The sequence below is a fragment of the Oryzias latipes genome, chromosome 21, assembly GCF_053564925.1.
Source record: "Oryzias latipes strain Hd-rR chromosome 21, Olatipes_Hd-rR_3.1".
NCBI lineage: Eukaryota > Metazoa > Chordata > Actinopteri > Beloniformes > Adrianichthyidae > Oryzias > Oryzias latipes.
Window position 1 is genome coordinate 514,089 of NC_136257.1, and position 21,565 is coordinate 535,653.

The 21,565-nt window shown below is 47.2% G+C and overlaps 3 protein-coding genes and 1 long non-coding RNA gene across 9 annotated transcripts in view; 2 read left to right on the forward strand and 2 right to left on the reverse strand.

Moving 5' to 3' along the window:
- dgkg (diacylglycerol kinase, gamma) overlaps positions 1-4,283 on the reverse strand; it is a 208,322-nt gene extending 204,039 nt beyond the window's left edge. For all 6 annotated transcript variants that reach the window (XR_013652859.1, XM_078939829.1, XM_078939828.1 and 3 more), the window contains exon 1: positions 3,911-4,283. The gene's annotated coding sequence lies outside the window, so the exon portion shown is untranslated. The remainder of the gene's footprint in view (positions 1-3,910) is intronic.
- LOC111946751 (uncharacterized) lies at positions 4,264-12,222 on the forward strand. The gene has a single exon (XM_023950883.2). It carries the CDS (start codon positions 5,590-5,592, stop codon positions 7,969-7,971), a length of 2,382 nt encoding a protein of 793 aa, XP_023806651.1. The 5' UTR covers positions 4,264-5,589; the 3' UTR covers positions 7,972-12,222.
- A 312-nt stretch (positions 12,223-12,534) lies between these two features.
- LOC144988829 (uncharacterized) lies at positions 12,535-14,341 on the reverse strand. Its single transcript, XR_013652864.1, has 2 exons — positions 14,286-14,341; positions 12,535-13,811 (listed from the first exon to the last, which is right to left on the reverse strand). It is a non-coding gene; the product is annotated as an uncharacterized LOC144988829 (long non-coding RNA).
- Positions 14,342-15,046: 705 nt separating this feature from the next.
- On the forward strand, positions 15,047-18,104 carry LOC101169756 (gamma-crystallin M3-like). The gene is made up of 5 exons (XM_011492824.3): positions 15,047-15,112; positions 15,918-16,117; positions 17,025-17,313; positions 17,415-17,654; positions 17,798-18,104. Exons 3-5 carry the CDS (start codon positions 17,305-17,307, stop codon positions 18,071-18,073), a joined length of 525 nt encoding a protein of 174 aa, XP_011491126.1. The 5' UTR covers positions 15,047-15,112; positions 15,918-16,117; positions 17,025-17,304; the 3' UTR covers positions 18,074-18,104.
- Positions 18,105-21,565: the final 3,461 nt, after the last annotated feature.

Here is a 21,565-nt window from a genome sequence, read left to right on the forward strand (position 1 = left end):
CTGATCTCCAGCTCTGGACAGGATTTGTGGCAGCAGAGCGGCCTCAGGAGGCTGCAGACAAACACACAAAGTCCCTCTGGAGCAGCGGCTCACAGCTGAGCCCAGTCTGAACCGCTCCTCACACGGCTCTGCCTTCAGGTCACGGGGCTGTGCACGCTTCACCACAGCCCCAGCTCAGCTTCAGGCTGAAATGTAGCCGTTTTCTTTACCCCTTGTGCTATCTTAGATGACCCCCCCCCTTCCATTGAGGTGTTCTCCCTACCATGACAAAGGTGGATAAAGGTGGAAAGATTTCATGTAATCCATGGACACCAGTGAAGATCACAAATCATTCAAGAAAAAAGGTTCAGAGCTCTGTCTAGTGGGTCTAGATGACCCACCTCCCAATGTTAAAGTGCCTAGGATAGAACAAGGGTTACCAAGCTGCTATCAGACGGAAAGACCAGCTGGAAGCTCAGAGAAAAGACCCGGTCCGGACCCGGACCAGCTGCACTCTCAGTAGCGACTGCTTTCTGCATGAACTCACATGAACAATTAGAGCAGGCCGACGTGACCTCAGTCAGCCAAGAGAAGCAGCTGAAGGCTGCTGCCATCGTTTATCAGAACAGACGGCAGGACACCAGAAAAACCGTGTCGGTTCCTCACAGAGAACCCTGAGGAAGAACACACGCTGAGTCCCAACTTCATTTGCAATGATTCTGCAGATTTAGTTTAGTTCAGAGAACTTCAAAAGCACAAATCCATGAATAAAGTGTTCTTTCATCTTTTCATTCTTTTATGCTTCATTTGGAAACCGCTTCAACTGAACTTGGAAGATAAAAAACTTCAAAGGTGTTAATCGTTTTAAATATTATAGTTTTATTTTTGGGACAAATTGGCAACAAAATGACTTTTTTAAGCATTTCTTAGTTGAACTGTCTTCAGTCCTCATCAAACTCGGCTCTGCTCGGGTCAAAGGTCATGGCTGTGTTTCTCTGGGTCCACATTCTGTCTAGAAAAAGCCCGGAGCGCTGCAGAACTTTCTTTCCCCACATTCACACTGTATGAACCAGGAAGAGAGCGTAGTACCGGACCATTTTAGAACCGGACCACTTTATAACCGGACCAATTTAGAACCGGACCAATTTAGTACCGGACCACTTTAGCACCGGACCACTTTAACACCGGACCACTTTAGAACCTGACCACTTTAGAACCGGACCACTTTATAACCGGACCAATTTAGAACCGGACCACTTTAACACCGGACCACTTTAGAACCGGACCACTTTAGCACCGGACCACTTTAGAACCGGACCACTTTAGCACCGGACCACTTTAACACCGGACCACTTTAACACCGGACCACTTTAGAACCGGACCACTTTAGCACCGGACCACTTTAGAACCGGACCACTTTAGCACCGGACCACTTTAACACCGGACCACTTTAGAACCGGACCACTTTAGCACCGGACCACTTTAGAACCGGACCACTTTATAACCGGACCAATTTAGAACCGGACCAATTTAGAACCGGACCACTTTAGAACCTGACCACTTTAACACCGGACCACTTTAATACCGGACCACTTTAGCACCGGACCAATTTAGTACCGGACCACTTTAGAACCTGACCACTTTAACACCGGACCACTTTAACACCGGACCACTTTAGAACCGGACCACTTTAGCACCGGACCACTTTAGAACCGGACCACTTTAGCACCGGACCACTTTAACACCGGACCACTTTAACACCGGACCACTTTAGAACCGGACCACTTTAGCACCGGACCACTTTAGAACCGGACCACTTTAGCACCGGACCACTTTAACACCGGACCACTTTAGAACCGGACCACTTTAGCACCGGACCACTTTAGAACCGGACCACTTTATAACCGGACCAATTTAGAACCGGACCAATTTAGAACCGGACCACTTTAGAACCTGACCACTTTAGCACCGGACCACTTTAACACCGGACCACTTTAGAACCGGACCACTTTAGCACCGGACCACTTTAGAACCGGACCACTTTAACACCGGACCACTTTATAACCGGACCAATTTAGAACCGGACCAATTTAGCACCGGACCACTTTAGAACCGGACCAATTTAGAACCGGACCAATTTAGTACAGGAGCACTTTAGAACCATACCACTTTACAACCGGACCACTTAAGAACCGGACCACTTTAGCACCGGAACACTTTACAACCGGACCACTTTAGAACCGGACCACTTTAACACCGGACCACTTTATAACCGGACCAATTTAGAACCGGACCAATTTAGTACCGGACCACTTTAGAACCGTACCACTTTACAACCGGACCACTTAAGAACCGGACCACTTTAGCACCGGACCACTTTACAACCGGACCACTTAAGAACCGGACCACTTTAGCACCGGACCACTTTACAACCGGACCACTTAAGAACCGGACCACTTTAGCACCGGAACACTTTACAACCGGACCACTTAAGAACCGGACCACTTTAGAACCGTACCACTTTAGAACCGGACCACTTTAGCACCGGACCACTTTAACACCGGACCACTTTAGAACCGGACCACTTTAACACCGGACCACTTTAGAACCGGACCACTTTAGCACCGGAACACTTTACAACCGGACCACTTTAGAACCGGACCACTTTAACACCGGACCACTTTATAACCGGACCAATTTAGAACCGGACCAATTTAGTACCGGACCACTTTAGAACCTGACCACTTTAGCACCGGAACACTTTACAACCGGACCACTTAAGAACCGGACCACTTTAGCACCGGACCACTTTACAACCGGACCACTTAAGAACCGGACCACTTTAGCACCGGAACACTTTACAACCGGACCACTTAAGAACCGGACCACTTTAGAACCGTACCACTTTAGAACCGGACCACTTTAGCACCGGACCACTTTAACACCGGACCAGATGGAGATGGCAGATGGAGTTTTTATAAGTTCACTCAAAATATCCACAGAGAGAAACAGCGAGGACGTTTTAGTGGCTAGTTTGACAGGAAGTGACCCATTTGAAAAGTGGGGGGCAACACCTGTCCCCCCAGGTGAGAGTCACTAAAGCGCTTACATTTCAAAGGTGAACAGTGTGGTTCATCGGTTTCTGCTGTTTGCCAGCCTGGTGACAGTCTGGACAGGAAGGACGTCGCCGCCATCGCGCTGCAGCACATGAGCGGTCATGTAGTCGTCACTCAGTTCTGGTTCTGGTTTGTTACAGGTCTGGTTCAGCTCGTCCTTGTTCTGGGATGTCTTTACCATGAGCCAAAGCTCTGCCGATGCTCCAGTGTGGATTCAGGTTGGTATCCCAGGACAAACTGCAGGTCCAGGTTCTCCCTTCACCGTCCATCTGACTCCTAAATTCACGGTTGGATTCCAAGAAAACTAGCAGCGTGAACGGATGTAGAAACCTTCTTATCTCACATGACCTGACCACAGGCCACCAGTGGAGCTGGAGGAGACCACCACAGGAGCTGGACTCCTCGGTCTGTGAGGATCTCCCAGAGAAACTCTGAAGGTCATAAACCCAACAGAACCTGCCGTCTGCAGCAGCTGAACAGGTTGCAACCACCAGAACCACTGGACTGACAGATGAATCCTGAGCTGTCCAGCTCCATGTCCTCCTGCCCCCTCCCGCCAGACCAGCCTCCCCAGCCCTGAAGACCTGCAGCGCGTGCGTCAGAGGCGCGTGCACAGACCGAGGAGGGTCTCCATCAGGTGGAGCTGAGCAAACGGGGTCGCTACAGGGAGGGGCTGTCCCCGTCCGCCGCGCTCAGAAACGAAAGCTGGACTGCGGGCGCGAGGAGCCTGGCGCGAGGCGCGGCGGGAGCCGCAAAGGGCGGCTCGGCGGAGCGCGAGCGCAGCGGCGTGACAGAGACAGGAAGTCCTCTCCTACCTGTGGGTGATGCTGCTTTCAAACACGTCCATCATCTGACGCTCAGGGGCGCGCCGAAGCCGACGGGAGCGCGCGGATACCCACACGGCACGCAGGCGGACGGGACGAAGGAGCAGGATGCCCCCGTACCCTGAAGCGAGTTGCGCTGCCCCCCGACGGTCATGTGCCTAGTTAGCTGCGCTCCCCCCTCCCTCCCGCTGCTTGCCTCTCTCCGTTTGATTAGCCCGCTCCCCGTGCCCCTCCTTCTGTAAGACCCCCCATACATTCAGTTTCAGATGGATGGAGGCTGCTGCAGGAATAAGGTAGATCTGCCCCCATCCTGCTTCTGTGACCCCTCAGACTCTCTGCTGTGTGGAACAGCGCCCCCTACCTCACAGAGTTGCAGTTTCAGTTGCAGATGACTGTTGGTTCCCTTCAGTGTGAATGCAGACAGACTTATCATGGACCAAGGAGAGGAGGAGAGCCGTGACAGGACATGGTGGAAGCTGCAGCCGTGGGAGGGGGGCTTTTTCTCAGAGGAAGGACTCTTCTCCTGAAATCTACATCATCATCATCATCATCAGCCTGTCACGCCACTGCTGGCGGGTGGCCTCCACATCTTACTCATCACGGTTTTGGGCACTCTGGGTCCACGTGCTGCCTGCCTTCTCCTTCCATGTCATCTCTCCATCTTTTCTTCGGTCTTCCCCTTCCTCTCTTCCTGTCCCACGGAGTCCATTCTGTTGTTTTCTTAACCCATTCGTGGTTCTTCATTCGGGCTACATGTCCTGCCCACTTGCCTTTGGCTTCAATCACTTTCTCGATGACATCCTTCACCCCTGTTCTTGATCTTAAGTCTTCGTTCCTGACCTTATCTCTCCTCGTAACACCCAGCATTGATCGTTCCATGCTCCTCTGGGTGATTGCTAGTTTCTCTCTTTGGCGGTTGGGAAGTGACCATGTCCAGCTCCATACGTCATTGATGGCAGTATGACAGTGTTCATGATCTTCCTCTTGAGACACATGGGCATTTTTTGATCTCTCAGAAACGTGCTGTACTGTCCGAATCTCTTCCAAGCAGATGTTACTCTCGTCTATCTCTTTCGCCATCTCATTTCCTGGTGTTAGCAGTCTTCCCAAATACTTATACTCATCCACCTCCTCCAGTTGTTCTCCATCCACAATTATTCCTTTCCTTCTCCTTTTCCTTGCTAATTCATTGCACATGAAATCTACATCATGTTGTTGTAATACTGTAATTTCACCATTAGGTGGCAGACCCGGTTTAGTGTAGTTTAGCCAATTCCGGCTGAATTCTCTGACTTTATGTTTTTATGATTTCATGTTTATTTTACAATTAGCGGTATGAAGCCCATTAAGATGACTGTTGTTGTAATACTGGGCCATAGAAATTGAATGGAATTGTGAACAGACCATAACAACATCTGCACACTGGGTTGCACATCAGCTTTGAGGAACTCCCTGTTACTGTGTTAGATGAGCAGCATGGCAGAGGGCCGAGTCCAACCAGATGCCAAGTCTTCCTCCACGATTGCTGTGTCTCAGCAGTTTTTAATTAAAAGGCTCCATTTGTGCAATCTCTTTGGGATCATAAATTGCTGCTTCCTTTCCTGCTGGCTGCGCTTTGCTGCTTCAGCGTGTCCGTTGGTACTGATAAGGCCCTTCAGAGCTACATCAGCATGTCTGATGCAGGAGCACTTTTCAAATTCTTCAAGGTTCATTTGAAACAAAACAGAGCAAAAAGGCTTGTTTTTCACGGCCCCAACAATCTGTTGAAGGGAAGGAAAATGCTCATTGCAGGTATGTCTAACAATGAGAAGAAAAAATCCTCTGATGTCACTCCTCAACAAAATGGCATTCTCTCTTTGTTGGTGTCATTCTGCAACAAAGAGAAAAAACAGGAAATGAGAAGGAGCAAAGCAGAAACTGTTTCTTTGGTTCTCATGGACGTTAGAGCTGCATGCTGCCTTCAGGCCTTTTTGTCAGGCAGAAAGTGTTCTGCACCTTCAGCTGCAGCAGCTCCGTTCAGACTGAGAGCGATGACGAAACCAGGGCTAAAAATAGCCGCCTCCCAGGATCCCCCTGTCCGCCACGTTAAACAACAGAGAGCCGCTCAGAGCCTGCAGCCGTGTGATGCTGAATACGCAGCAGACGTTGCAGACACCGCAGATGTTGCATATGCTGCAGATGCCACAGACGCTGCAGATGTCGCAGACACCGTAGATGCTGCAGACGTTGCAGACACCGCAGATGTCGCATATGCTGCAGATGCCACAGACGCTGCAGATGCAGCAGATGTCGCAGACACCGCAGATGCAGCAGACGTTGCAGACACCGCAGATGTCGCATATGCTGCAGATGCCACAGACGCTGCAGATGCAGCAGATGTCGCAGACACCGCAGATGCTGCAGACGTTGCAGACACCGCAGATGTCGCATATGCTGCAGATGCCACAGACGCTGCAGATGCAGCAGATGTCGCAGACACCGCAGATGCTGCAGACGTTGCAGACACCGCAGATGTCGCATATGCTGCAGATGCCACAGACGCTGCAGATGCAGCAGATGTCGCAGACACCGCAGATGCTGCAGACGTTGCAGACACCGCAGATGTCGCATATGCTGCAGATGCCACAGACGCTGCAGATGCAGCAGATGTCGCAGACACCGCAGATGCTGCAGACGTTGCAGACACCGCAGATGTCGCATATGCTGCAGATGCCACAGACGCTGCAGATGCAGCAGATGTCGCAGACACCGCAGATGCAGCAGACGTTGCAGACACCGCAGATGTCGCATATGCTGCAGATGCCACAGACGCTGCAGATGCAGCAGATGTCGCAGACACCGCAGATGCTGCAGACGTTGCAGACACCGCAGATGTCGCATATGCTGCAGATGCCACAGACGCAGCAGATGTCGCAGACACCGCAGATGCTGCAGACGTTGCAGACACCGCAGATGTCGCATATGCTGCAGATGCCACAGACGCTGCAGATGCAGCAGATGTCGCAGACACCGCAGATGCTGCAGACGTTGCAGACACCGCAGATGTCGCATATGCTGCAGATGCCACAGACGCTGCAGATGCAGCAGATGTCGCAGACACCGCAGATGCTGCAGACGTTGCAGACACCGCAGATGTCGCATATGCTGCAGATGCCACAGACGCTGCAGATGCAGCAGATGTCGCAGACACCGCAGATGCTGCAGACGTTGCAGACACCGCAGATGTCGCATATGCTGCAGATGCCACAGACGCTGCAGATGCAGCAGATGTCGCAGAAACCGCAGATGCTGCAGACGTTGCAGACACCGCAGATGTCGCATATGCTGCAGATGCCACAGACGCTGCAGATGCAGCAGATGTCGCAGACACCGCAGATGCTGCAGACGTTGCAGACACCGCAGATGTCGCATATGCTGCAGATGCCACAGACGCTGCAGATGCAGCAGATGTCGCAGACACCGCAGATGCTGCAGACGTTGCAGACACCGCAGATGTCGCATATGCTGCAGATGCCACAGACGCTGCAGATGCAGCAGATGTCTCAGACACCGCAGATGCAGCAGACGTTGCAGACACCGCAGATGTCGCATATGCTGCAGATGCCACAGACGCTGCAGATGCAGCAGATGTCGCAGACACCGCAGATGCAGCAGACGTTGCAGACACCGCAGATGTCGCATATGCTGCAGATGCCACAGACGCTGCAGATGCAGCAGATGTCGCAGACACCGCAGATGCTGCAGACGTTGCAGACACCGCAGATGTCGCATATGCTGCAGATGCCACAGACGCTGCAGATGCAGCAGATGTCGCAGACACCGCAGATGCCACAGACGCTGCAGATGCAGCAGATGTCGCAGACACCGCAGATGTCGCATATGCTGCAGATGCCACAGACGCTGCAGATGCAGCAGATGTCGCAGACACCGCAGATGTCGCAGACACCGCAGATGTCGCAGACACCGCAGATGCCTTCACCCCCCAGAAAGCCATGTTTGCTTTCTCGTTACTGGAAACTGCGAGACGTCTGTTGGGCGTTTCACCCAAATGAGCAGCTGGAACATTACAGTCATGTCAGTCAAACAAAGCCGTCCCACTGATGGATCTAAGCTCATCCAAACAGTGGTGACGTCAGAACCCCCCCGACACACACATGCACTCTGATAGGGAGGGAGGGACAGCCTCATTGCAGACGGACAGGGCTGGTTTTCTGCATTTTATTGAGGGAGGTGTTGATCCATGCAGGTTTCCCTCCTTTAAAATGTCAGCAAGGAAATGCTTCTCCTTCCAGGAGATGAAACACAGCAACCCCCCCTGCAAAAATGTCTTCCTTCCTGCACTAATTTGACTGAATTTACTGAGTGTGTTTCTAGAACACCCGTTCACAGTCCAGCGTGTCCTAAAGTGCAACACAACAGAACTCATCATTCCTGCTGTTTCAGTCCAGATCATTACATGACAGTGTCATTACTTGAAGGGTATTTGCTTAGGGCGGCACGCTGGTTTGGCGGTTAGCACTCTCACCTCACAGCATGGGGGCCATGCTTCAAATCTCGGTTGTTTCTGTGTGAAGTCTGCATGTTCTCCTGCACGCGTGGGGTTTTCCAGGCATCTTCTCACAGTCCAAAAGCAGGCTTTGGTCTGGCTGTGAGTGTTTTGTGCTGCTGCTGTGTTGCCCCCTTCCCTGTCCTCTGTGCTTCTGCTCACCTGGCAGGTGTGTGCCATAATCTTGCTCAGTTCCTGCTATGTCAGCCAGAGAAGGCCAGAGTAGGCCGTTTGTTGGTGCTGTGCTGGTCGTTTTTACTCTTCTTTTCCCCCTTTTGTCCTCAGCAGTCCTATGCTGCTGGGTTTTTATCATTTTAGTTTGGGTTGGGTCTCGGTAGTCTTGATTTGTTACTTTTAAATTCTAGTCCTTTTATTATTTTTGTTTGAGTTGGAAGCCCTCTCCAGAAACCTCCACTTTAGCCTAGTGGAGGGGTTTGAAAACGTAAGTGATCCCAGGGGCTAAGCTGTCTGGGGCTTTTGTCTCCGGTCGGGTCTGCCATGGCACACAGGTCTTGGGTGACGCGCCAACGGTTAGAAGCCCACCGGAGATTCAGCTACGTCCCCTGGATTGGCGTCACCGGGGCCCCACTCTGGAGCCAGGCCTAGGGTTGGGGCTCGTCACCTGGTGACTGAGGCTCCTCCACGGGCTCTGGTCAGGTCCAGCCCGAAGAAACAACCTGGGGATCACTGTGGTTTTGGTGGCAGTCAAAGGCGGGTGCTCAGCTGCCCAAACTCTGGTCATGGAACTTGGCTTTTGGGACGTGGAACGTCACCTCTCAGGGAGGGAAGGAGCCTGAGCACAAGCTCTGGTTGTGCCCCCCCTTGTGTCAACATATTCACTCGTGCAAGACGCAGAAAGGGGGGATTGAGGGCGGGGCTACTTTGCTCAGCACGAATAGCCACGCCCTTGTGGAGGAGATTTTGGAAACAGAGGCTTCAGATGAACATGAAATGTGACTTTTTAAGAGATTTAGGTTTTTGGATTTTGGTTGAAAACTTCATATTCAGAATTCAAACACCACCTGGAACATTTTTGTATAAAAAATTTAAACTTTAAACATTACTAATGTCTGGTTTAAAGACATAGACATGCAGTAAACTGACGGATACATTTGATGGTTTTATGGTTGCAGGTCTCGAGGTCACGGAAACAAAAACGGAGAAACCTGCTGCTATGGATCTGCAGGAGTTTCTGTTTCTACTTTGCACTCATCACTTCACACACATAAATGTATTAAATATACTATGCTCTGGGTTTTATTGGAATTTTATTTTTTGCACGTTTTCTGTAAAAGAATATAAGATGAAGACCATCAACAAATCTTCAGTGAAGAACAAATTCGGCTCCCCCAGGAACTTTTCAGACTGGATTCTGGATTTTGTTGTTTTTTAAAACGTCCTCTTCAGAAACGCTACTTTTTTGTTTTATTTTTGTGTTTCCATCTTTATACGTTATTGAGAATTCACTCATTTAATTTCTAATATTTTTTTCAGTGAACCATGATCAAATCAAAAAATACACCTTAAACATCACCAGTGAAAGTATCGTGATCCGAAAACGAGACAGACCCAGATGCTGAAAGCCGGAAGGAGGACACAGGTAAGTGGTAAGGTGAGTAATAAGGATTTATTTCGATCCGACGAGATTAGGAGTTTTGGCGTGGCTGGAGGTTCTGGTGAAGTTACGACCGTGGCAAGGCTGAAGGCTCTGATGTAGTTTGGAGTTCGTGACGTGGCTGGAGATTTTGAGGAGGTAGGTTTCCTGAGGAGATTCAGGAAAGTAGCTTCTGCTTGTGGAAGTGTCTGACTCAGGTGACTCTCGTGGCCTGAAGTCCTGAGGCAAAAACAAACAAAGTTATCGAGGGAGCAAGACAAGGGGGCCAGACGTGAGTCTAAGGATAGACTAAGCACTAAGGGGTTACGAACTGGCGAATGCTGGAGCTGGGTCTCCATAACCCTTGTGCTATCTTAGATGACCCCCCCCCCCCCCTCCATTGAGGTGTTCTCCCTACCATGACAAAGGTGGATAAAGGTGGAAAGATTTCATGTAATCCATGGACACCAGTGAAGATCACAAATCATTGAAGAAAAAGGTTCAGAGCACTGTTTAGTGGGTCTAGATGACCCAACTCCCAATGTTAAAGTGCCTAGGATAGAACAAGGGTTACATATAGCAGAGTCTTGATGAGATGAGTAGTCACAGCAGGAGTCAGGACCAGAGCAGAGCAGAGGGGGGGAGGAGAACTGACAGAGGCACCATGACAGAAAGATGAACGTGTCAATTCTTTTCCTTTTTTTAATCTATGTTTTGTGAGCAAGCATGTGTAGAAAGGGAAGCCCCTGGACCGGCTGGAAAGATGTAGTCTTGGAAGGCCTCAGGGAGGAGCTGGAGGACGTGGCGGGGGGGTCTGGGCATCTCTCTTGAGCAGGTCCTGGATGCTATTTACAATACATATAGTGCAGTTTGCAGTTTTCAAAGTAACAATGTGAAAAATGACATAAAATGCTGTTACAATCTATATAGATTTCCCAATTTCATGCAGCACTAAATATCTACTCACTGGTAATTAGATCATTTTTTACAAAAAAAAATTAAAATTCACGGTTTAAGAAATTCCACAAGGGTGAAGATCCTGTTTAGTTCATTTATTCAATATAATCTGGGTTTAAAGAAGTTTTGGAAAGTTGTGTTTTTTGTTGCTGTTGTAGACGTTTCCTGTTGGATAAGGACTAATGCAGCAAGAGCACTGAACATCACAAGGGTGTGATTAAGCATCTATAAATATGGCTGGAACACACTTTAAACACTCGATAAAACATGTTTATGATGCAGCCTCCCATCAGCAGCCCAGAGCTGCAGCCAAAGACATCCCAGGCTGAGGCTGTACAGTGGAATGCTGCCTTTGCAGCTGTGAACAGGGATCTTTTTCCCCTCCTAGTGTACATTTGGACAACACTGCAGCTCATGCTGAAACAGAGAATGGGTTTCCATGGCAATACAGTTTTTTTTCTGTTGCCCGGTTTGACGTCACATCAGGCTCCAGCACAAAGGTGTGGAGGTGCGTGGCAGGGACTCCTGCAGAAACAGCAGATAAGAGGCTAAAAGAATTCACCTGATTACCAAATCTATGAAAGTATAATCGACTGACCATGTCTAATAGAACACAACACACATAAGATCCAAAGAAACCCATCTGTGTCCTCTTTCATCAGGAAAAATCATCTCATTTACAAAGGCGTCATTTCTCCAGAAGAGTCCATTCACTGTTTTGCCTCTGAGCTTCTGTTTTTTTCACGCTTGGGGGCCCCCTGGTGGCAGACTGATGACGGTGCAGAACAAAAAAAAAGATCTAAAAGAAGTTTTGTCAAATCACAGAACAAGGACCGATGTCTGCCCCTTTCACGATGTTATGTGTGCGTGTGTGCACATGTGGGTGTTTGTGTGTGTGCGCATGTGTGTGCACGTGTGTGAGCATGCATGTTTGTGCACCTGTATGTGCACGTTTGTGTGCACGTGTGTTTATGTGTGCGTGTGTGTGCGCATGGGTGGGTGTGTGTGTGGGCATGTGTGAGTGTGTGTGCATTTGCGTGTTCGTGTGTGTGTCCGTAGGCGTGTGTATTGGCAAGAGTCTGACGATACGATACGTATCCCGATATTTTACCGAAACATATTTTCTTTGTGTTTTTTAAATATAACTTTGAATAAAACTCTACCTGAATTTTAACGTCTTCCACTGTAATAAAATGGTCAAATTCAGTTTATCACAGTAATGATCATAATGTTAAGCACTGCAATTGTGTCTCATTTATACATAAGTTGCGTTTACCGAAACAAATTCATAGTGCTTTTATTTTGGTAAGTTAAAATATAGAAAGGGAACAGTCAACATTGTCTGATTTCCACAACAAAATCTTTTTCAGTATAAGAAAAACAAAGAATGAATGAGCCTTAACGAGTAAGTTTCTTTTAGGGAAATAAAATGCTTTTTAATTTCAACATTGCTTAATGTAGCTTCTCCAGTACTTTTCAACGGTTCAAGAGTCTGAATGGTGGTTCTTCCAAAATAAAGGGTGGGGTGTGGGGGGACAAACTAATTCTTTCCAGAAACAAAGTGGGATGATGAGGCAGCAGGAAAGAACGAAGGAAAATTGCTTTAATGTGACAAAAAAGTTGCTTTGTTTACATATCAGTCTGCTTTGCCTCTGCTGCACCTTTGCAGCTACGCTTCTCACACACGGAAGTAAACTAACGCTCCTCGCCACGATGTCGGCCTTTTTTCAGAGCGTTGTACACATCCCTCTGATCCATCAGGTTGCTAAACTAGTAAACTAGAATCCATTGCTGGGAGGTTCTGCAGAACTTTGGCCCGCTTTGCCGATAGCATTTTAGCATATGCTAAGCCTAGCGCATTAGCCTATTAGCTGCTGCCGTGCTCCACTCGTATTTATCTGAGCCGCTAAAAAGCACAGAAATCCTCGTTTTCATATCTTACTGGCAGCAACATGGCTCAGAGTTTCTGTTTGGTATCCATTCAAGTAAAAACTAAGTATTTCATGTCTCATAACAGAACAAGCTGCCTCTGGCTGCAGTCTTCCTGTTGTTTTGTGTGGTGTGGAGCTGCTCAAAGAGGCTCCATGCTCTCTGCTGCCAACTAGCGGTCGGAGGGTGAAGTGGACAACAAGAGTCAGAAGCTGACGTTAAGGATGCTCAGAAATAAATAAATGAATAAATAAATATCGTCCTGGCAGCATTTTGAATTGATACAAGTATTGCCAAATGAACTATCGTGAAATATTGCAGAATCGATTTTTTTGTTACACCCCTATGTGTCCGTGTGTGTTTGTAGGTGTGTGTGCAGATGTGTGTGTGCGCGCATGTGTGCGCGCATGTGTGTGTATGTGGGTGTGTGTCCGTGTGTGTGTTGGGGGGGGCATATTTTCTGAAAAATGACCAAGAAAGTATCATTTCTTCTAGGGAATGTAAGCTATAAATATATATTTCTTTTGTTGGACTTCCTCAGTTTTTCCTCCATTTTTTTTTAACTAAAAGTTCGTTGTCTCTGATGGTGCTTAGTCTGGTCACTAGAGTTTACTCTTTGCTCATGTGCTTTTGCTCTTTGCTAATCTTGTTTTTACGCCTCGCCTACAGGACTTCAAACCATGAGTGTTCACCTGAGTCACATTTCTCCAAGAGCAGCCCTACCCTCACTGAAAATCCCGAGACCTCCAACCAGGTCACGAGTCCAAGCCACACTAAATCCCTCCAGCCACATCGCAACTTCCAGCCAAGGCTTCGGTTCGTCACGCCGTCAATCTCCACGCCTCCAACATCCTCACCCTTGGATCCTCATTCAGGAAAAAATAAACTCAATTACTTATTAAATCAAATCAAATTAAACTTTATTTATAAAATAGTGCTTCTCATGCATTTTGTGCAGCTTGAAGCGCTTTAACATTAAAAACAGAAAACACACAAAATTACAGTAAAAACCCCAGCCCACCCTTCACACTTCCCACTCCCCTCCGTTAAAACATGTGACCCATGGCCCCCACGTACAAAGAATAATGATTATGTAACTTTAATAAAGAAGCAAACAAACAAGTAAGGCTTGGCTCTGCTGTGAGGAAACATTATTTGGGAATCCTTTCATACCAGGCGCCAGCCTGGCCATCGGAGCATCGCCACAGTCCCCACCCAAACCGGGACAACACTGGGGTCCACTTCACAGCCATGAATCTGCAAAGCTAGACCCCAGCTGCCCCAGCAAGGGCAACAACTGCAGCAACAACCGCCGACCAAGCCGATGCCGGCTTACTTACCATCTTACTCATCTGTGTTTTCCTTCCGGGTTCCAGCGCCTGGGTCTGTCCCGCCTAGCAAATCATGACAAATTTGTTTTTTAAAGTTCAACCTCTGGAATTTTCCACATCCAGATTTTGTGCTGTCATTGAAAAGAGACTAAAAGTGTATGGGGATCGCTGTTGTATGTCAGAAACATCTTCAAAAAATGGGCAATGAACTATGATTTGTACATTGAGCCTTCACAGTTGACTGTGGCTGAGATCAACAAAGAATCCCTCTAAATTAGCATAAATGTCAAAACTAATAGAATCAAAACAACCCAGTTCACGAGACTAAAAAGTATAGCATTAATTACAAAAGATTGTTAGCAGACTGTTGAAAAATCACATTTTGTTGTAAATTTAGACTTTCTAGCACGGGATCGATAGAAATTGTAGTTTAAAAACTTGCCTCCTTTGGTTGTTTAAGGAACTACAACGTTGGAGTCTTTTAGCTCGGCGTCAAACTCAGTAACGAAATGGGGGGGGCTGAGACAGCCTTCAGCCAGTCCAGTCTGCAGTACAACATTTCAGACACAAGGGGGGGTCAGCAGCCTGATGTGGTGTGCAGCTCTCCCAGGAGCCCCTTCCCTCCTCTGGGAGCCTCACCTCATGGTAACAAAGAGGCTGCTCTCTTTTGTGCAGCAGCATAGTTGCAAAGCGCTGAGCGTCAGCAGGAACCACAGCAGCGTTCCAGAATGAAATCCCAAACCCTGCTGAGTCATCAGGCTCCTCCTCTTTGTCCTCCGGTTCGGTGAACCCCACAGTCACCAACGGTCCGCTCCGACACTCAAACTTGTGATCCGGTAATTGTCATAATGAGGCATTTTTTTGCGTTTTTAGTCTGGAAGTTATTCAGATGTAATTTAACTATTTGTTTTACTTTCATTGGTTTTGCCACCTGCCATCCCAGCATGTTCAAACTACTTTTTACTCTTTCTTTGAGTTTGTCCTTTGGTTTGTCGTTCAAATACAACCTTAATTGAGACCCCTAATGTTGCATTAGTTACAAAGACTGGGTGTATAACTGCAGCAAAGCTAAGACAGGAGAAAAGAGGGTGAACCTGCTCCTCCACCGGTCGTAACGGTAAATGTGAGATATCACCCAGAGTGTGAAGAACTGGGAATGAATTATAATCTTTTCCTTAAACCTGACTTTTATCCTGGAGTAAATCCTGGACTCCTGACTTTCAGATGGTTCACAAAAGGCTGAGAAAGCAGGGCTTTTTAGCAACAGATATTCCAGGATGTGCTGTTTTTAAGCGTCTTCAGCTAGCAGTAAGTTTCTGATCTTTTTATGTGCCAAAGGTACGTCACCTGTCATAATATGTACCTGTCCCGACTATAGCTAATGCTAACGTAGCCTGTGATTTCTGAACTAAAACACTAGATTTGTTTCATCCAAATGTCAGGGATGCCCACTGGTCCATAGCCTTCTCTTGCAAAGACAAACACTATTCTGGTCCTTTTCTTCTTTATGTGCAAAAGTCATTGAAACCTGCGCTCGAAGCGAATGAGGAACAATCACATGATCATGATCATGAAGCAGAACTTAATATCTGCAGTTTGTACCCAGCTGGAATTAAATGACACTATGATGTACATTTACAGGACCAGAGCTGTGAAAGAAACATCCTGCAGAAAGAGTTACCAGATTTGCATCACTCTGACATCTCACACCAGGACTCTTGCCAACTGTATGTGCTGAAGATCTGGATCTTGGACGTTGCCCTCTCAACATGAACAGCCAACTTTGTGGTACAAAAGGGTTAATTGGGCCAAACCATCGATGCAGGTCCTGGAAGAGTACAGTATGTGTCACTGGCTCAGTAAGCTCGCTGCACCTTGAGCTCCTGTCCATTCAGTTGGTTGAATGATTCTCTGGCGAATCAGCAGCTGAAGGTGCTCCTGTGCGTTAGTTTACGTAGGGTGCAGTTCTTTCTTCACACCACAGAGTCGGGTTGGGTCACGAATCCCTGTTGTTGTGTCTACAGTCTGATTGCTGGAACTTAAGCTGGTCGTCTGCCAACATGCGAGTACAGTGTTTCCATATCGCAGTTCACCTTTCAGGGTTTTGCATGCTTTTTCCCCTCTCTACATGGCACTGTGTTCTGCGTCTGGTCTTATCATCTCGCCCATCCCAAAAAGCTTTTGTCTTCTAGATAAAGTGCATCAACATCTCAGCAAAAAGTTGGATTTCTTTTTGTCCATTTGAGATTGGCTGTGGCTCCTCCCTCCAACCCCTGTAAGCGAATCACTAGCGAGAAGAATACAGTCAGATTCTAAAACAATTCTAGTCTGTTCTTTTCAACGCATTCATTTGTGCAGCCTGTCTTTTTCTGCAGCTCTCATATCCATTTGGTCGTCTTTCCCTGTTGCTGGTTAAACCCTGAAACGTTCATCTTGTATCCATCAGTGTTTAAGATTAAGATAAGCTTTACTGGACAAAAACAGAGAGTTGATTCTTACCATAACCTCACCTGGTGAAATGTTCATGTACATTACTCATGATCAGATCTGGTTTTTTGCATACTGGTGAAATGTTTTTTACTGCTGTCAATCTTTACGACTGTGTGCTTTTGTGTATCATGAGAAAAAAAAATCACTCTCAACTAAAAGTTAGATGGTTTTTAGCCATAATGTCATTTTTGTCCGAACTCCTACATCCCAACAATGAAGTGTTGGTTTACATATTTCCTTCTTCTGTTGACATGTCAGACGTCCTTGGTTGTGCTGACCTCAGTCAGAACGGACCCTCTGCTTCCTACAGCAGACTAATGACCGACAAGTGGTTCCTCAGCAGATGCAGATCCACATGCAGATCAGGTCCTGCCTCCCTGATCTGCAGCAGAACGACACAAATGAAATTAACAGTGATGCAGAGCTGCACATTCATCGGCTTCCAGGACATCTGAATAACAAAACCCTGCTTTAGTATAAAAGGTGCCTGGCACCCGCAGATTGTTGGACAGATTCCCAAAAACTCAGAACATCCAACATGGGCAAAGTGAGTACAGAGCAGAGCAGAAAAGCAACCACGTTTAAGTTCAGAGCAAAGTGCAGAAAAAGATCAAAGTCTAAAGCCTTTACCTTTGCTTTTCTCTGCAGATCATCTTCTACGAGGACAGGAACTTCCAGGGTCGCTCCTATGAGTGCATGAGTGACTGCCCTAACATGTCCTCCTACCTGAGCAGGTGTCACTCCTGCAGGGTGGAGAGCGGTTGCTTCGTGGTCTACGACCGTCCCAACTACATGGGGAACCAGTACTTCATGAGGAGGGGCGAGTACGCTGACCACACGTCTTTTGGCATCAGCGGTTCTGTTCAGTCCTGCCGCTTAGTTCCTCAGGTAACAGACACAGCAAACTATAGCAAACAGCTGCAGCATCTCTGCCATCAGAATCTGTTTCATCACGCGGGTTTGAACATGAAACAATCTCAGAGAAGACCCGAGTTGAGTGTTCTGCCTGCTGAAGTGTCTTCTGCCAACAGCACCGAGGCTCTTACCGGATGAAGATTTTCGAGCGGGAGAACTTCCAGGGTCAGAGCCATGAACTGGTGGACGACTGCGATAGCATCGTGGATCGGTACCAAATCTCTGACTGCCAGTCCTGCCACATCATTGATGGGCACTGGCTGATGTTCGAGCAGCCCCACCACAGAGGCAGGATGCTGTACCTGAGTCCCGGGGAGTACCGGAGCATCAAGGACTTGGGCTACCGCGGAATGAGGATCAGCTCGGTCCGGCGAATCGTGGATTCCTGCTGAAACTGACCAATAAAGTGAAAGGCAGATCAGATGTCCCTGTGTCTTTAATCTTTTAATTTCAGTGATGTAACCGTTTCATTTCTTGTAGAAATGAATATTTCACCTTCCTGCATTTAAAACACAGTTAGGTTAGGTTAGTGTCTGAAAACGGATCTGTCACCGGAGATCAGATTAAAACAGTTCTGCCTTTGAGACTTTTGGTCAGGCACTGAGGTGTGCTCAGAAATCAGTTTACTGCAGTAAGAGATGGGCAGATGGAGATCTCATCAAACTGCTGGTTTTCTGCAGGTTAATTGAAGCCCATCGAGACGACTGTTGTTGTGATTTTGGGCTATACAAATAAAATTGAATTGAATTAATTATGATTATGCTGTGTTCGGGCAAAATAAAAAACCTGTTTCTGCAGAGCGGCAGGAGGTCATTAGGCATTTGCCTCTGAGTTGGTGGCAAATCCCTAATGATCTATAAGGCCTTACATGGTATGACCCCATCCTATATTAAGGACCTCATAGTCCCTTACCATCCAATCAGAACACTTCTCTCCCTAAATGCAGGACTGCTTGTGGTTCCTTGAATTAGTCAAAGTACGGTTGGATGTTAGGGTTGGGCGATGTCCCCTAAATTGGTTGTTGACGATGTTTGCTGTCAACCATCGGGATGGACTATGATATCGTCGGGAGGGGGGGGCTATTTTTACATTTTTACATTTTTCGTTCTTATTTAACTGCTATTCGTTATTTTACTTTATTTATTTTATTTCCCAACTAATGACTCATCTGCGATGATCCAGTATAAACTGAGGGAAGTGACTTTAACAAAAAAAGTAACAAACAAAATAGAAAAGAAGTGGTCCGCTCCCGCACTTAACAAGGCAAGTGGACAGGTTGAGCGCGGACTTACAGCTTTGTGTTTGAGGGGAAGGGGGGGGGGGGTGCTTTGTTACATGAGCGGTATGTGTGGGAGATTTAAGACTGCTATCCGTCCCGCAGCTCTAGGGGTACGAGCTACAGAACTCAGAACCGGGTCTAAAAGTGTGTGTCTGAGCAGAGCTTGCACCGTCAGCACACACACAGCGGCTTTGGGGCTGTTTAAGCTTTAAAGCAGAAATGTGGCTCAGTCCTTAGAAACCGTTCAAACAATCACATGGATTTGTGTTTCCAGTCGTGTCCCGACTAAATAAAAGGCTGATGTTATTCCCACATGTTTACATGCAGTCAGCATGCAGCGCCACCCAAAGCTAATGTTGTTAGCCTGTGTTAGCATACTGCTAATTCCGGCTCCGTTCTTCAACAGAAAAAGCACTGACCACACGGAGTAAAATTCAAATGATGAGCGAACAGGTGCTTCATAATAACCGTAACATTATTAAAAGCACGTTTAGAAGATCGTCTCGTATTTTACCGAGCTAACATGTCAATGTATATAGCCGCTCGGAGCTGTTTAACATCGTTTTGTATTGAATTGTTACATTGAATAAAGTTTTTTAAAAAAGCCGCTCGGCGGAATTTATATCCCCTTCCGGTTTTTCAAACCCTACTGCGCATGTGCGAATGATTTATTCCGACCGAAAGTGTGACCTTAGTGAACGTTTGTTATATTCTGAAAACATTTTTCTGTGCCCATGTACACCGTTGGATTCTAATCCCACCATTGATCCCATCAAGATATTTTTCACATGTAACCGCGGCTTATGGTGTCGACTCGCAGCGTGGTGGGGGCGTGGCATCACGATGGTGTCTCTCCATCGGGATGTCAGTCACCCATCACGATGGACGATGATATCGTCCATCGGCACAACCCTATTGGAGGTAGAGCGTTTAGCTACCAAGCCCCTGTTTTATGAAATAAACTCCCAGCTCATGGAAGAGAGGCCGACACAGTTTCTACATTCAAAGTTAGAGTGAATTTAAAAAAAAAATTAAACTTAACGATAACAATAAAGTTGTTAGTAGTTGCTAGAAGTTGAAGCTGGGGTAACTATGGTGCTCTGGGGTTCTCTCCTCTTTTCTCTTCTACTTCTACCCTTCCTCTCCTCTATTCTTGATCATTATTCATCATTTAGTTTTCCATGCCTCTGTCTGGTGCAGTGATTCATGTATTTTCCCTCTTTCCCCTCCTGGGGAGTGCTTCCAGACTCCAGTTGGTTCATCCGTGCTCCTGTTCCTGACCGGTTACTTCGTCTCTGCTGCTGGTCATACACCTGCCTGTGGATCCTGTCTTAAGCTCGTCTGGCGCCCCCAGCCGCCCCCCAACTTCATCTGGATGAAGCTCGTCTGCTGGACTTTAAATATATAGTTGTAGCGTTAGACACGTTAATTCTTCTCAAGGAGTTCTGGTACATCGCCTGTCCGTCCTGGGGGAGGATCCCTCCTTCATGTGGACCCCCCTGAGGTTTCTTTGTTTTTTTTAGGAGTTTTCCTTACCGCGAAGGGGGGTCTAAGCGCAGTGATGCCAGTTTAGTTTAGTCAGTTTAGTTAAAGTTTATTATTATTCTATTGAATTCTATGCATTTATGATCCTTTTTGATTGTATGTTTACCTTACAATTACTGGCACAAAGCCCACAGATGACTGTTGTTGTGAATTTGGGCTATTTAAAAAAATTGAAATGAATTGACTGTTGGTGCAGCGTGAGCCTGCCTACATTTCCCGCTATCCATGTGTTTACACTTATGGCCCCTCACCCCCCAACCTAACATTAGCAGTGCAACAAAAATGGCAGCAGTATCAGATCCATCCATCCGTCCAGTTCTAATCCAGATTCCAGCTCAGACGAGGAAAACAAAGACGTTCATGGATCTGTTGGTCGGCAGGCAGATGATGAAAAAGGGGCGGAGCAAGGAGACTTTGGCCCGCAGATTGTAGTTTGTACACAAATGACTCGAGGAACCGAACCCAATGTGGTAGACATGATGGTTTGAGCCACAGGGTTCTGTATTAGGACCCCTTCTGTTTGCCACGTATATTAATGATAAAGGTCACAATGGGTCTGATGCAAATATGCCTTTCTATGCTGATGACACAATTATTTATTGCCTTGACCCATCCCTGGCCACTGCTGTTAAATCTCTGCAAAAAGCTTTTGACACGGTCCAGCATGCATTTCTTCAGCTGAAATGACTGGTTAATGCAGACAAAACCAAATTAATGTTGTTTTCTCTACAGTTTCCACTCTGGAGGGAAATTAAATGGTTCATGTGTGTAAATATCTGGGAATCTTGACTGATGATGCTCTCTCATTGCAGCCCCACATTGAGAGTCCTGTGAGGAAACTGAAAATGGTTTTGTTTTTCTATTGGGATTAAACAGCGACTTGTCACAGCAACTTTTTTATCCATAATAGATTATGGAGACCTTTATTTATGAATGCTACTGTCATGTGAGGGGGCTCGAGAGCAGGTAGGACCCAGACGCAGAGGCAGGAGGCAAACGGTTCCAGGGCAAGGGATTTATTAACGTAACAAAAGGCGCTGCAGAGCAGGATCACAAAACC

Coding starts and splice junctions, on each gene's coding strand:
- LOC111946751 (XM_023950883.2), top strand. CDS start 5,590: ATGTCTGATGCAGGAGCACTTTTCAAATTCTTCAAGGTTCATTTGAAA.
- LOC101169756 (XM_011492824.3), top strand. Junction 17,655..17,797: donor CCTGCCGCTTAGTTCCTCAG/GTAACAGACACA, acceptor TTCTGCCAACAG/CACCGAGGCTCTTACCGGAT.